Consider the following 14,261-nt stretch of genomic DNA (forward strand, 5'->3'; position numbering starts at 1 on the left):
CGTTATGTCGAGATAACGAGAAAATTAAGTCGTTATAACGAGAAAACAACTTTCGTTATGTCGAGATAACGAGAAAATTAACGAAAAAGTAACGAAAGTTGTTTTCAACTTTCAGTTGTTATAACGAGAAAACGAGAAGAAAAAAAATAATATTGCATGGCCGCTTAGAACTTCCGTACTGTAGCCTATATATAAAACAGAACTTTTATTAACAAAACAAATAAAAATACACCATGCTATAGGGCAGGCTATGCCTAAAATAAAATAACAAATAACTTACATAAAGTTTAAATAGGTATACAAAACTGGAAATAGGCTAAGTAAACATGTATAATATATAACCAAATGAATAATAAACGTAGAACGTTTATTATCAAAATGAGTAAGAAAGCTTGGAGGCATGGCATACACCTTGATGTCAAATAAAATAAATAAATGACACAAAATTTAAATAAAGTAAAAATCAGCAAACAATGTGGAACCAATTAAATAAGAAATGAAAAAAACTACCAAAATCACTTTAGATTATCGGCAAAATCAACAGGCTTTTCAAAATCCAAAATATTGCAAAACAGGCGCTTTTGCATCTAGTTTCGAAACTAAATCATCCGCGATCGTCTTGTCAGTCTCACCTCACTCTTCTCGTCAGTCAGCTGGACTTACTTTCCTCACTTGAGAAATTAAATCTGATCTGTGATGCGACTGTCATTCGGCACGCTGCATTGAGCAGCCGCGTTCAGTTTTTAATTGTAGTGTCTGTTCTTTTACTGAACTAAATGATTTTTATTACTATAAAAAAATCAAAACGACGGTGGGGGTCGGTGCTGCGGTGGGCATGTGGCGTAACCGGTGTTGCGGCTTAACACCGGTATCACCGTCTGCACCGTCTATCGCGCCAACACTATTAATCTCAACAGGGCTCTGTTTGTCCACCGCAACTCAAGGTTACGGCAGTATCTGCATATTCCCAGAGGCTTGTTAATAGGCGGGTTCTTTTGTCAGCTTTAATGGTATCAGGGCAGTTGGAGACACACTGCGAGTGAGGTTTTATCTATCTTCTGGCAGGTGTAGCCGTTGGCGACATGGCATTGAAGTCTGAGATCCCCCACCGCCCCTCTCGCAACCACGCTACGTGTCTGTCACCTCGCTCTGCTTCCCTGCCATCCGATGAAGAAAAGCAGCCGGAGACTGTTAAATTATTAGCGTTGCGGTAATATGATTAGTCATGTGTGATTAACAACAGGCCCACACACAATGTATGTGGAAGACATAGTTCCTGAGGTAATGAATGACACATAAATAGCGTAGCTGTTTTTTTTTTTTAGCTAGAGCTTGCTAGTTTAATGCTAACTGTATTAGCATTGAGCTTCCATAGTTCAGTTAAAATAAAATGATTTATCAAGGATGGGCAGTAGGTGTGTTTTAAGAACATATATGGAGAATCAGAGTCTTGAAGTGTGGTGTGGGAACATCTTTTCTTCCCCATCATGCCTTAGTACTTTGGCTGTACGGCGAATACTGCCATTGATTCGCTTTGCAAATCAAGTCTTCAAGGACTTCATCTATGGTCTCCATACCTTTGATTATCTGAGAGCTCTTGTGAGCCTGATGGAGTCTTTTTAAAGATCTTTTAAAGGATCTATAGCATGCGACCGGGACTAAAGTAACACTTTAAAGGGATAGTTCACCCAAAAAGGAATTTTTTTGTCTTTATTTACTCACCATCAAGTTGTATTTTTTTTCTTCTGTTACATTAACCATGGTATTTAGAAGAATGTGGGTAACCAAACGGTTGTTGTATGTAATTGACTTGGATAGAATGAAAAATGCTAATAATAAAGAAAATAAAAATACAATGGAAGTCAATGAGGGCCAGAGATTTTTAGTTTTGCATGAACTATCCCTTTCTTCTAAGGAAGAAAAACAAAACTCTTCCTTCTCTGGTGGAGCAACACATTTTGTGGGAAAAGAAATAATAAATGCAGCTTGTTTTGTTTTAAAAAATCATATAAATGTAACACAAAATAATGTTGTTTTTAAAAATTCATAAATTAAGACAACCAAGACAAAAAAAAAAAGACAACACAAAAACATTTACTAAAATGAAAATGAAAATATTAACAGAAAAAAAAAAAACATTAATACAAATTATAAATTTCAATTAGTTGGCTCAATGATACTAAAATAACAGTGGTCTGAATGACAAAACTAGTCTGACATGATGTTTGTACCAGTCAAACATGCATTAGTTTTCATTTAATTGAGATTTTGCATTGATAAGGATTTAGTCTGCCACATTTTCCATATGAATATTTATGTTTTCCGAAAAAACCCACTTGGGTGGCAAATGTTTATAGGCTTCATAAGGGGCCTCCGGTTTGAAATAATCTGCTATAATTTTTTCATGGGGGTCATTTTGCAGTTTTAATGCTTCTCTCTGGTCGCAGCTAGTTATGGTCTGTCATAAATATAGTAGCAGTATAAACACACGCCTTCAGCAGGAAAAGGATGAGGGGCACAAAACGAGTTTACCAATTGGAGTGATGGTGTGAGAGCTGAGGAGATACTGACAGAAAGGTGCACTGAAGGAAAGAGGAACGAATTAGAGGAAGAAGACTGGTCCTTTCAACTCTTCCAGTCCTGTTTATTTCTCTCTCTCAGTATAATGATGCCCCCAGTTTGTCTAATCCCATTAAAGGCCAGATTAATACTTGGGAGCTGATAGCTGAGAGAGTGGTCGCACCACCGGCGGCCAAACCACAGTGTGGACACTCTCTGACTAAACCTAGAATAGAAAGAGCATCGGAAGGAGAAGCAGAGAGAGGGAGGTAGAGTATACATAAATGGGTTCCTGTGGTTGAATGGCTTTAGCCGTGGAGTGTCACAGTAATTAAACTTGAGAGAAAGACTTCAGAAGTCAAATTGTTCCCTTGACCCCCCAATATGAGAAACGGCAGCCTGTTAGCCTTAACATTTGCCATTAACTTTAATGAGAGGTGTTTGAGAATTTGAAATAATGGTTTAATGGAGTTAAAACAGGAAATGAAATCGTTTAAAAGCCCATTATATTGTTAGACCTTTTTTTAACCAGGAAAGAAACCTTGAGATTAAAAATGTATTTTACAGGAGTGTCCTGACAGAGATAGGTGGTTAATTAAGCTACACACAAAATTGTATAAATGAAATGCAACATAGAATATGTGAAGGGCCTTGCAAAACCAGCTTACACCAGCAAGCCTATCTATCTATCTATCTATCTATCTATCTATCTATCTATCTATCTATCTATCTATCTATCTATCTATCTATCTATCATCTATCATCTATCTATCTATCATCTATCTATCTATCATCTATCTGCCATCTATTTGTCATTTATTTTATTTTTTTACTATCATAACAGCAAATTACAAAAGTGGCAAAATGTTTAGTTCATGTTTGGGCAGAAGTACTGTGGTGGTAACTATCCTCCACACTCTAGGGGGCGATAGATTTAGCTTAAAATAACGTGTCTTTAAACTAATGTGTTGTTATACTGTTAGCTATAAACATTTCACAAGTTTACTTACTTGAATCAACTTTCTTAGCAGGGCTCTCTTCAAACTGTTCCTATCATGACAGTAGTTCACTAGAAAACTGACCATAGAAGCAGAATATTTATGCTAAGACTCGCTATAGTACCATTTGCAGCAGCATCGTTGGTGTAGAAACAATTTTCTCTCAGAAACTGTTAGTACATTTTGCATATAATTGCACAATCATGGCAAGTAACTCATTAAATTAAAAATAAAAATATTTAAGTAGAAAAACTAAAAAAGCATTTTCCTATAAAATGTACTCCAAACATATTTGTTTTATTTGCAACCTTTGAAAAGTTTTTTACAGAGTATAATGGTTCTAGCATTGTGTTATGAATTGCACAAAACGTAACAATATGTGAATGTGAGCTTGTGTAGCTAGAAATGTTTTTATTTGTGCACTTTGTGTATCCTCTGAAAGTATGCTTTGCCTTTTCGCTTCCCTATTAGCATTTAACTTTATATTCTTAGATTAAAGGACAAGATGGATTAAACCCCTAGAGGTTTTTGCCTTTTATGACCGTAATCCTTCACAAACTGTCTGAGCATGTCAATGAGAAATATCTGACCATCACCGCGTGTGTGGTGGGTACCAGACGGTGCTCTGCCAGGTCTAGAATGGAAGCTCATTAAGGAGCTGGAATATGTCAAATGCAGCTCACCCTGACCGCCTTATTACTGCCTATATTCAATAAGTCACTGTCGCATAAGGCAGTCAGAAACCTTCACAATGCAGCCGCTGACCTTTTTAACCAGCATATTCTATTAGCACATGTAAATGGCATAGACTTCAGACTGGAAATATGACGCAGGATGTCTAGCGTCTACTGCCTAGTTGTTGTCAGAAGTTGTGTTGTGCTGCTAAGTACGCACAACTGCGGCGTTAACACGATGCGTGAAAGACACATTTGTAGGCAGTTTGAAGGAGCTCATAGAAGACATTGTTGGATGTCTTTGTTTCTTACATTGTGACAGTCAGATCCAATTAAGACATTCTGATTTGGATTGGGATTTTGGACGTGACGACTAATAAAATGTATTGTAGAAGACACATAGCTTGTTGCTTTGTCTCATTGTAACTAATTTTAGAGAACCCCTTGGTTATGTTTTATATTTGAGTATTGGCAGATTTTTGCACTGACCTGTTGTAGTGCTTGGAGCGGTTTGGTTATGTTTACAAGGAGTGCCGCACAAAGAAAAGCCTTTAGAAACCGCATGTAAGCTGTTAATCCAGCAATTGTGAATGATCCAATGCTGAAAAATGTTGCATGTCTTGCTTTTGTGTATGTGTATGAGTGTGTGTGAATTACTTCTTCAAATCTAATTGCTGTTTGCAAATCTCAATGCTCTGGGTACTTTTAAGAAATGGTTTACTGACTTTTTGCATGGGCTTATTACGTACTATGTCAGTTGCTTTCTGTTGGATGCATGTCTTTTGTGTGCTTTGAAAACAAAACCACAAGCAGTGTGTCTGCTGTAACCATGTACAGTAGACTTGCAGGGGATTCATGTTCCAGCATGTCTGTAAAAAACCACATCACTCATTAGAAAGACTTTATGAACTTTTGAAAGCGGTAGTGCTCGCTTTGCCTTTCACCTGCAGCATTAGGGTTCGTTATCTGTTCTTTAATTCATTGAGTAAAAATAAATAAATGTATTTCATGAATGGTTTAAGAGAATAAAAGAGTACTCTATAAAAAATGTATTCCATATAAGCCAACAAGGTCAAGAGCTTCAAATACAAGCCCCCTGTACTTATGTTGAATTGTAATTTTTGAGGTCGCTCAGATTTAAAGAGCTGTCTGGTCTATTGTTATAAGTGTATCGGTGCTGATTGTTACTTTTAACACAAGCTTTACCTCCAGACAGATTAAAATGCTGCAGTGAATTACTTAAATGATCAAGGGTGTCTAGGCACTAGAGTTTACGATGTCAGACAATACTTTGAATCAATTAATTTCAATTTTAAATTACTTTAAGGGTTATGCATCACAAGGGCATATCAGAAAAAAAACACAAACGTTTCAGAAAGTAAAGCAACCAAAAGTTTTAACATTTCCTGCAACACCAATGAAACACCATTAATATTCAACCCATTCTCATTCCCAAGGAGGCAAAAACTAAAGCATGGTTAAGTGCCTTTAGCATCACTGTTAGGATGCTGAAGGTATACCTCGGTTGCTAGAAGTCTATTGAAAATCCTTTGATGCCAATACTCAATTAATTGTAATTTAATTATAATTTGGTCTCCATGACTTAATCTGTTGAATAAGGCATGCAATTGAAAGCAATGGAGTTCCAAGTTCATCAAAATATATTGAAACCTATGGGCAGGCATCTCCAACCCTGCTCCTGGAGAGCTGCCGTCCTACAGACTTCAGTTCCAACCCTGCTCCAACACACCTTCCTGTAATTATCAAGTAACCCTGAACGCCTTGATTAGCTGGTTTGGGTATGTTTGTGGTTGGAGCTGAAATCTGCAGGACGGTGGCTCTTTAGGAGCAGGGTTGGAGGACACCGTTGGCCTAGGTTTCCCTTAATAGTGAAGCACAAGTTGTTTCAGTTCTTGGTGCCTTAGGAGTGAGGATGGGTTGTACTATTAGGTAAATTTTATCAATCCGATTTAATCTTTTAATTAATACCTCCCAAGGTTCAAATTCTGTCCTTATATAATTTTGTACCCAAAACTAAAGCAACATGGTACAACCAATATGCAGAAAACAATATGTTAAGTGGGTATTAGAAACTAGTCCCAATGCGCAATAAATGAAAACATTATGCCCTTGCTCTAGTGTACAGGTGCCCTAAATTTCAAGACTTTTGTTTGTTATCTTTGCTTATAAAATGGTTAGAGTGCTTGTTCTTGTGTACCTTACATAAAATGCATGATGAGACTAAACATTCAGCTCTTGCTTTCTGTGTTAAGCTGTCATAATGGATTGGTTTTGTGGGAGTGGGTGGGTGGTTGTGGGTATGGGACGGGGGCTCCTTCCTTTCTTCCCTTTTCTTTCTCCTCCCCTATTTTTCTTTCCTCATCAAAAATGAGCACCTGCACAAATGCACCTCCTTCCCACCAGAGCACTGACACACTCTCCCCTTCCATCTGTGTTTTCCTACCCAGAATTCCCTAACTCCCCGCCTTTTGATGGCCGTGAGATCCCACTGGAGGAGCATAGTTCCGGTGCTGCCATCGGCTGCGCAGTCGGTGGGGTGGCCCTCCTGGTGGCTGCCATCGCACTGCTCGTCTTCTTCCTGAGGCGGCGTCAGCGCACCTTTAAGGGCGACTACAGCACCAAAAAGCACGTTTTCGGGAATGGATACAGCAAGGCTGGCGGCATGCCCGCTCATCCTCCGATGCCCAAGAACCTGCAGTACCCTGACGACTCAGACGATGAAAAGAAGCCGGCACAAATTAGCGGGCCCGATGGTTTTGAGGGCGGTGATCGGGATTTCGACGGCAACTCTGAGGATCTGAAGAGACCCTATTTCACCGTAGATGAAGGAGAAAGTCGCGATTACGACGAACGGACTCTCGCCTTCCAGTACGACCCCGAGCCCGAGATCGCCGACGACATGGTCTCCCAAACCGACGGCTCTGTTATTTCAAAGAAAGAGTGGTATGTGTAGAGTGGCATGCAATGTCAAGGGGAAAAAAAAGATCAACGACCTTTTGCCCTCTCTTGCATCCGACCACACCCATCCACCTCCATCACTAGAACCCTCCCTCCATGTGTTTATCCCTATCTGCACATCCCACCCCTGACCCAGTAAGCTCCGCCCCATCAGAGCCCATCGAAATAAACAGCTGTAGAAAAATAGCTCGCAGCATCAACACGTCAACATCATTACACATCCACACGCTTTTAGATGAACCTGCTACGTTTCTCACAGACTGATGCCAATCAACATCCAGTAAGGCTGGACAGGCAAGTCGCTTGAAAATATTACAGTGTATTATCCTTTTTGTCTCATTTTGTTGTTATTATAAATGTATTAAATGTATAAAAAGAGACTGTAACTGTTTTGGAAAGGGGTATATTGCTGATCATGTTGTGAAAGTCTTACACTGGATGTATGATTCTTTTTTTTATTGTTTGTTTGTCTTGTTTTTTTAATCTCATTAGCATATTACCATTACTTTTACGTTAATCAAAAGTTTTTTTTTCGTTTTTATATAGTCTTGTTTTTTTTTTATACGGAGTGTTGGTTACCAGAAAATGTGGAACTAAATAGTAGAATAATTATTCCCGCCCATAAATGTGTCATTACGAGGTCGAATGTTGCATTAGCACTATTGTGATTAATGGAAACATCATAATCCTGTGGTTCTTGGTACAAACGCTGCTCCCAACATCCCTGAATCCAGGGGTCTGAAAATGTGGCATGTTCTGGTAGCATACAATCCAATGGAACAAAAAAGCATGTGGGTTCTGACTGCTTTCCAAAAACAGTATTTATTTTAAGACCCAGCTACCCTGAGAGCTGAGGAACACATCTGCAGCGTTAGTCATATGCACACTGCAGTCGAGCATGCAGAACGCGGCCTAGACAGATATACTGCGCCCACCTACCTGCCCCTCATTCTCCATGCCAGTCTTAGTCATTCTCCATCCACAGATCCACCTCGGATGTGCCATCACGCGTAGTGTTATCATAGCAATGCTTTCCAAAAATCCATTTCCTCTGAAACTCTTAAGACACAAAAGGATAATCCTGTATAATGTGGTGTTGTTATAAAGACAGGGTGTTTGTTATTTAGAGTTGGTGATGTCGAGTGGTCAAAATGTTTTCAAGATCTTGTAAATATGAACAGGTTCAATGGTAATGTTTAGTTCCACAGGAGATTACGACACAGGCGTGTAGCGCTTGTGTCAACCACCATTTAGAGCCTTTTGATGGAAGTAGTTTTTCCAAAAGTAGGTAGCGGTAAAAGCACAGAAATGAAATTACGGAAAAGTCTCAAGCCAAAGTGAAATCGGAGGCAAACATGGCAGCAACTAGGCATCACAGACAGGCTTGTTATGTACTGCTGGATCTCTGAAACCACAGGATCTGCGGCAAAGCCTGGATTTCTTTCCAAATCCTCCCTGATCCTCTTTAAGGAGCAGATCTGTTGGCTACAAATTAGTATGTATTTAAATAAATAAAACAGATATTCATCAAAGTCCTGATATACCTGTTCAACTGCAAAATGTACTTTTTTTAATGCATGTGCGTCTTTTTTAATCGCTCTTTGTTTGGTTCAGCCTTTATCACACTTTTCACATCCAGGTTTGGTGTTTGCAAAAGGGTGGGCAGTTTTCCACTAAACGATTTTACTTCCAGAGACAAATTACCTCCCTGGCTGTATCCATATCTCTTTCTAGACTCAAAAAATGCTTTAGTAGAATTTATCATGGCTTGTCCATGAAATATTTAATTCCCTTGCCTGCCTAAAACAAGGCTCTTTACAAGACAAGAGATTACAATGCTGAACCGCTGTAATCACACAGACAATCTATGCGGACTTGAAAACATGGGAAACTCCAGATGAAAGCCACTTACTGTAGGTTGCTCATCCATGAGCAGGCCCTCATGGAATCTGGTGGCATTTTTGCATTAGAAAATCTGCAGAAGAGACTTAAAAATGATAACATGCATTAAAGCTAGTAAATGAAGCCATTATAAAAAGAACCCACATAATAAACAAACTAGAACTTGCAGCAGCAGATTCCGTGTGGTCTGTCCCATGAGGAAAGTCGTAATACGTCTACACCTAAGCTACAAATGAATAAAAACCTTGATTGTAGACCTCATGCACATCTTGATTTGACCTAAAACAGACCACATAATGAATAACTGTACATTTGTTGCTTAGCAAACCTTGTATTTTAGCTTAGTAAGGTCAATGTGCAAAGTTATACAAATTGCAGTGCCTATGACGTGTGAGATGTAAGGTTTTACTTTTTTTAGATCTGTACATATTGTTTTTTTTTTTAGAGTTATTGTCTGCCCTCACTGTACATTTTTTACAACATTCGCATGATAAACATATGAATCTACACAAGTTGGTCAGTGTGATGGGAAGCTTATCACCTGGACTTCAAGTATTAAGAAAGCTGTATTTTTACCAAGTTTTTTAAACCCTCATGAATACAAATATTATCTCTCTGCTTCATATGATGACAAAAGCAACCCATCGCTGGTCCGTCAGCACTTTGTTAACCAGCTCACAACTGGAAACCTGCTACGCAATCATGGCTGTGATTAAAGAGACTGACATCACTTTAGCTAAAGCACAAGTTTTTTTGTTCCAGGAGTTTAATTAGTTGGTAATTTTATATGTATTTTTTTATTGCTTTCATTTCTCTTTCTCTTTCATTCTCTTCATTGACCCCTATGCTCCCAGGGTTTTGTTAATTAAGGGTTATTTTTCGTATGTTTTCTCAAGCCAAGCACAAGTTACCCATTTACCAAATGCTATTATGGCTTTAAATGTCAAATAAGAGAATTCAAATGACTATAATTAATGACCCATATCAGCTTATTTCTTTTCATACAGTAATCTGTCTGCTGGATCAGTTTATGTTGATGCTTCTAGCAACATTAAATGGCCTGCATAAGCGCATGAGCATACTAAGAAAATAATGTTTTGTCTTTTTTTTTTTTCATTTTCTTTTTTTTTTTAATATTGTTCTACAGACAAAATACAGTTTTTTATTTTATATGTTCCTCGTTTTTAGATAGTTTTTTTTTCATTCCTGAGTCTCATGTCTTTCTAACTGCCCACTTCAAAGCCTGACATTCCACTGTAAATAATGTATGTACCTTGGAAACTATAGTTGGGTTTGCTGTATGTTAGGGGAACAGAAACCGAGGAGTTCAAGTCTGGACGTTGACTGCCAGCTGAACTAGAAAACAAATTAGACAGCTCAGATGACTGGAGATGTATAGCTTATTGCCATAAATCTACTTCGACATGGACTTGGGTAGATAGGTTTTGATATGTTAATGGGTTCTGTATAGAGATGTGGGGTTGATGCATTACAATGACTGTACATAACTGCAACAAAACAAACAAACAAAAAAAAAACATAAAGAAAGATCTTGTCTTCATGCAGCCGTGTGAATGTATGTTTGCTGAGGTCGGTAATGATATGAAAAATATATATATTGTTCACATGTGTTTACCCAGTGAAGTAAACTGTATTTGCTTTAAAACATTAAATGATTTAAATGTTCAAAGATGTGTTGTCCCAGTTCACTCAATATAGATGATGTTTTTATTTGATATGTTCTATTTACCCTTCACAATTATGCAACACTGTTTTAGTGGCACACACACACACTTCTTACATAAAATTATAGTATAGTATATTTAATGTTACAACAAATATATTTTGTAGTAATATATTCAAAATATCATATTATGACTTCTGTTCTGTACATCTGATTTTTTTATGCTTGTTTATACAAGTGTTAGCATACATTAATAATTATTTATCATTATATAATTTAATTATTTTATTAGTCAAAGATGAGTCGTCCCATTTTGGTGGTCTTGCATGATTTTATATACACAGAAAGCATATTAAATGCAAGCAAAGTGTCTATATATCAATCATAATAAATTGTATTATATTTTAAATGGTATACAAAGTGTCACACTGAATGACCCATGTAGTATTTTATTCTTACATAACATACATTTCAACAAGTCAAAACAAGCCAAGTTTAGTGAGCAATGCTGCACTGTAAACGATACACAATATAAACAATAAACCATCAATAAATACAAAAACAATAAGGGTTATTGGTCAGAGATAGCATAGTTTACACAGAGTGTAAGTATAAAAGTCTCTCTCTCTCTCTCTCTCTCTCTCTCTCTCTCTATATATATATATATATACTATATATATATATATATATATACTGTATATATATATATATATATATATATATATATATATATATATATATATATATTATGTACTGTATAAAGTACGAAGTGGCAAGTGAAAAGTGACAAAATATTTACTAAAAGAAAAAAACTATACAATATACTTGTGATAATGTACGCATACAGTACTACAGTATTGATTATAATAAAACAATATGAGGCTTTGAATATACAGCCATATATATAAATATACTAAAATGTATTTGGAATACATTTATTTCATGCTAAGTATACTACAGATACATTTACATATTTAGGTACTTGATACCCAATTGTGCGTTTGGTATGCTACTCTGGTATACTTAGCTGCATACTTAAAGTCTGCTTAATTATAACAACTAATTTTGTACTTGCACTTTAATTGTGCGGAAGTAGTGCTGAAGTCCAACTGAAGATATACTGAAGTATATTTGATTGTGTTAAAGTGGAACTATTGCAAGTATGCTTCACGAACACTTTAAATATCTAGCCTTGAAAGACTGATATTATTCAAAAATCGTACAATCCTCATTAACAGTGACATTAAAACACATTTTAGGCTTAATATTAAGAAATGTGCATTGTGCACAAGTAGTAGCCTACTCCAAATAAAGTTCAATTATCATTTTTATATCAGTAAGTCCCGAGCAATATGTCAGTAAATACGTTAATAGATTTTAACTATACTTGGTATTAAATAAATGTATTTTAAATATATTACTTTTTGTTAGCGCACAGTTAAATGATCAAAATCAATATGGCAAAAAGTCCCACTATGTGATTGTGAACTGAATTTGGTCACCTATGGTGGTGGTCCAGCAATATTAGTTCTGACCAGTCTAAAAATGTTTTTTTTGTTTTGTTGTAGATTTTGTCAGTATGTCGGTATTGTATGTTTTATGGTCTATCCAAACATCCTATGTAAGAATACCGACGAGCAAGCATGAGATCACACTGCATAAACTTGTACTCGCGTTAGTTTCAGGAAGTTAAATGGCTTGTAACTCTTGAATTTGACACGGCTTTTGAAAAGCTTTTGTATGTGTACAAGAGAACTGCAACTATGAGCTCCAAATCCCAATAGCGCTAACAGCTGGATGTGGCCTCCCCACCGCGCAAAGCGATAGTTCTCTTAAGCAATGCAAATTATTAACTTTCTGCACTTAGAAATCACAGTACAAAAAATATTAGAGCACTATATTTTTCCCTATTCACTGTGAATAAGTGATACAACGTGCATGGTCTATTTTCACAGTGAGGGCAATTACTTTTCCATCATCCAGTCCTTTTAAATTCAGCCCTTGATCAGCCGAACCACCCCTGAAAAGCAATCGCAGATGGGAACGAGATAGTGCGGACTTGCTTGCCAGGGTTCCTGGAGAGCAGCTGTCCCTGTTCGTCTCCTCAAAGCTCTCTTTGTAGCCCCACGGGCCTTTGAAAGCATATTCACTCGTGATAAGCCTAACTGATACGGAATCAGCCTCATTCCCTCCACAGCGAACTTCCATGCTGTGTCACTCAGCAGTGCAGGGAAAGGGAATCTGGCTACATGAGACTCTCCCATGAACGGCACAGCCAGGGTCATAGTAAGATTGTGAATTTGATATGAAATATTGTGCTTAAAGAAACAGTTCACCCAAAAAGCATGTCATTCCATAGTTTTGGGTTGTTATTCACTGCACAGCATAGTCATTATTCAAATATTAAATGTAATATGTCAGGATTATATTAATGACAGGTCAATTTAGACATTTGCATGGTTTAAGTGTTTTACCGTATCAACCAATAAAATCTGGTTTACCATATGTACACATTGAACACATCCTGTATTCTTTGCTCACTACTGTTTGTTTAGCTGACAGTTTATTATAAGACCACAATTAAATTTTCAGTAGCATACTGTACTTTTTTTTTTTAATCATAAACCCATATACCAGAGCAAACAATTAAGTTATGAGTTCAGAATTTAGTCAGTATAATAATACAATTATTGATTTCTGTATTCTGAGTCACATGGCACTTTTTTTAAAGGGATAGTTCACCCAAAAATGAAAATTTGATGTTTATCTGCTTACCCCCAGGGCATCCAAGATGTAGGTGACTTTGTTTCTTCAGTAGAACACATATGATGATTTTTAACTTTAACCGTTGCAGTCTATCAGTCATATAATGCATGGCAATGGTAACAAAATCTATGAGAGTAAAAAAAACATGCACAGACAAATCCAAATTATACCCTGCGGCTCGTGACGACACATTGATGTCCTAAGACACGAAACGATCAGTTTGTGCCAGAAACCGAATAGTATTTGTATCATATGTTACCTCTAATACACCACTATGTCCAACTGTCTTTGGGCGCGCGCACGGCATCCGATGCGTAAGGTGTGTGCACGCTCTATTGATGGTAGCAAAATTGGGTATAAAATGAAAATCAAAAATAGCTCATTTAATATTTTGTTTGACATTATGAGGCTGATAGTCAACTGATGCCTTAGCACATCACTGACCATTTGATGAAAAACTGTACCCTATTTTGGAAGGTGTCAAATATCTCACCAATTTCACCTGTGTAATTTGTTATCATTGTGCCAGTCAGGCATCAGTGCTACAGAGGCACTTCCCCACTAAAGACAAGAAGACTGGCTTCTGCTTCTGCTGTGAGCTTTGCACTCACATACTTTATATATGCAGCAAAACCAAGATGTGTTTCATTACAATGAATCATGTGACATTATGAGGCAGTAAATCTGGTCAATCTCTGA

The 14,261-nt window shown here is 37.2% G+C and overlaps 1 protein-coding gene across 8 annotated transcripts in view; it reads left to right on the top strand.

Moving 5' to 3' along the window:
* LOC107563312 (nectin-1-like) overlaps window positions 1-14,261 on the top strand; it is a 234,106-nt gene that overhangs the window by 101,340 nt on the left and 118,505 nt on the right. The window contains exon 6 of one of the 8 annotated variants that reach the window (XM_016248156.1): window positions 6,700-10,250. The exons of the other annotated variants lie outside the window; for them this stretch is intronic. Coding sequence (XP_016103642.1) covers window positions 6,700-7,205 — 506 coding nt within the window. The 3' untranslated portion in view covers window positions 7,206-10,250. Of the gene's footprint in view, window positions 1-6,699; window positions 10,251-14,261 lie in introns of those variants that run through there. 8 annotated transcript variants of the gene reach the window in all.

The sequence above is a fragment of the Sinocyclocheilus grahami genome, unplaced genomic scaffold (genome assembly GCF_001515645.1).
Source record: "Sinocyclocheilus grahami isolate Dianchi unplaced genomic scaffold, SAMN03320097.WGS_v1.1 scaffold867.1, whole genome shotgun sequence".
Taxonomy (NCBI): domain Eukaryota; kingdom Metazoa; phylum Chordata; class Actinopteri; order Cypriniformes; family Cyprinidae; genus Sinocyclocheilus; species Sinocyclocheilus grahami.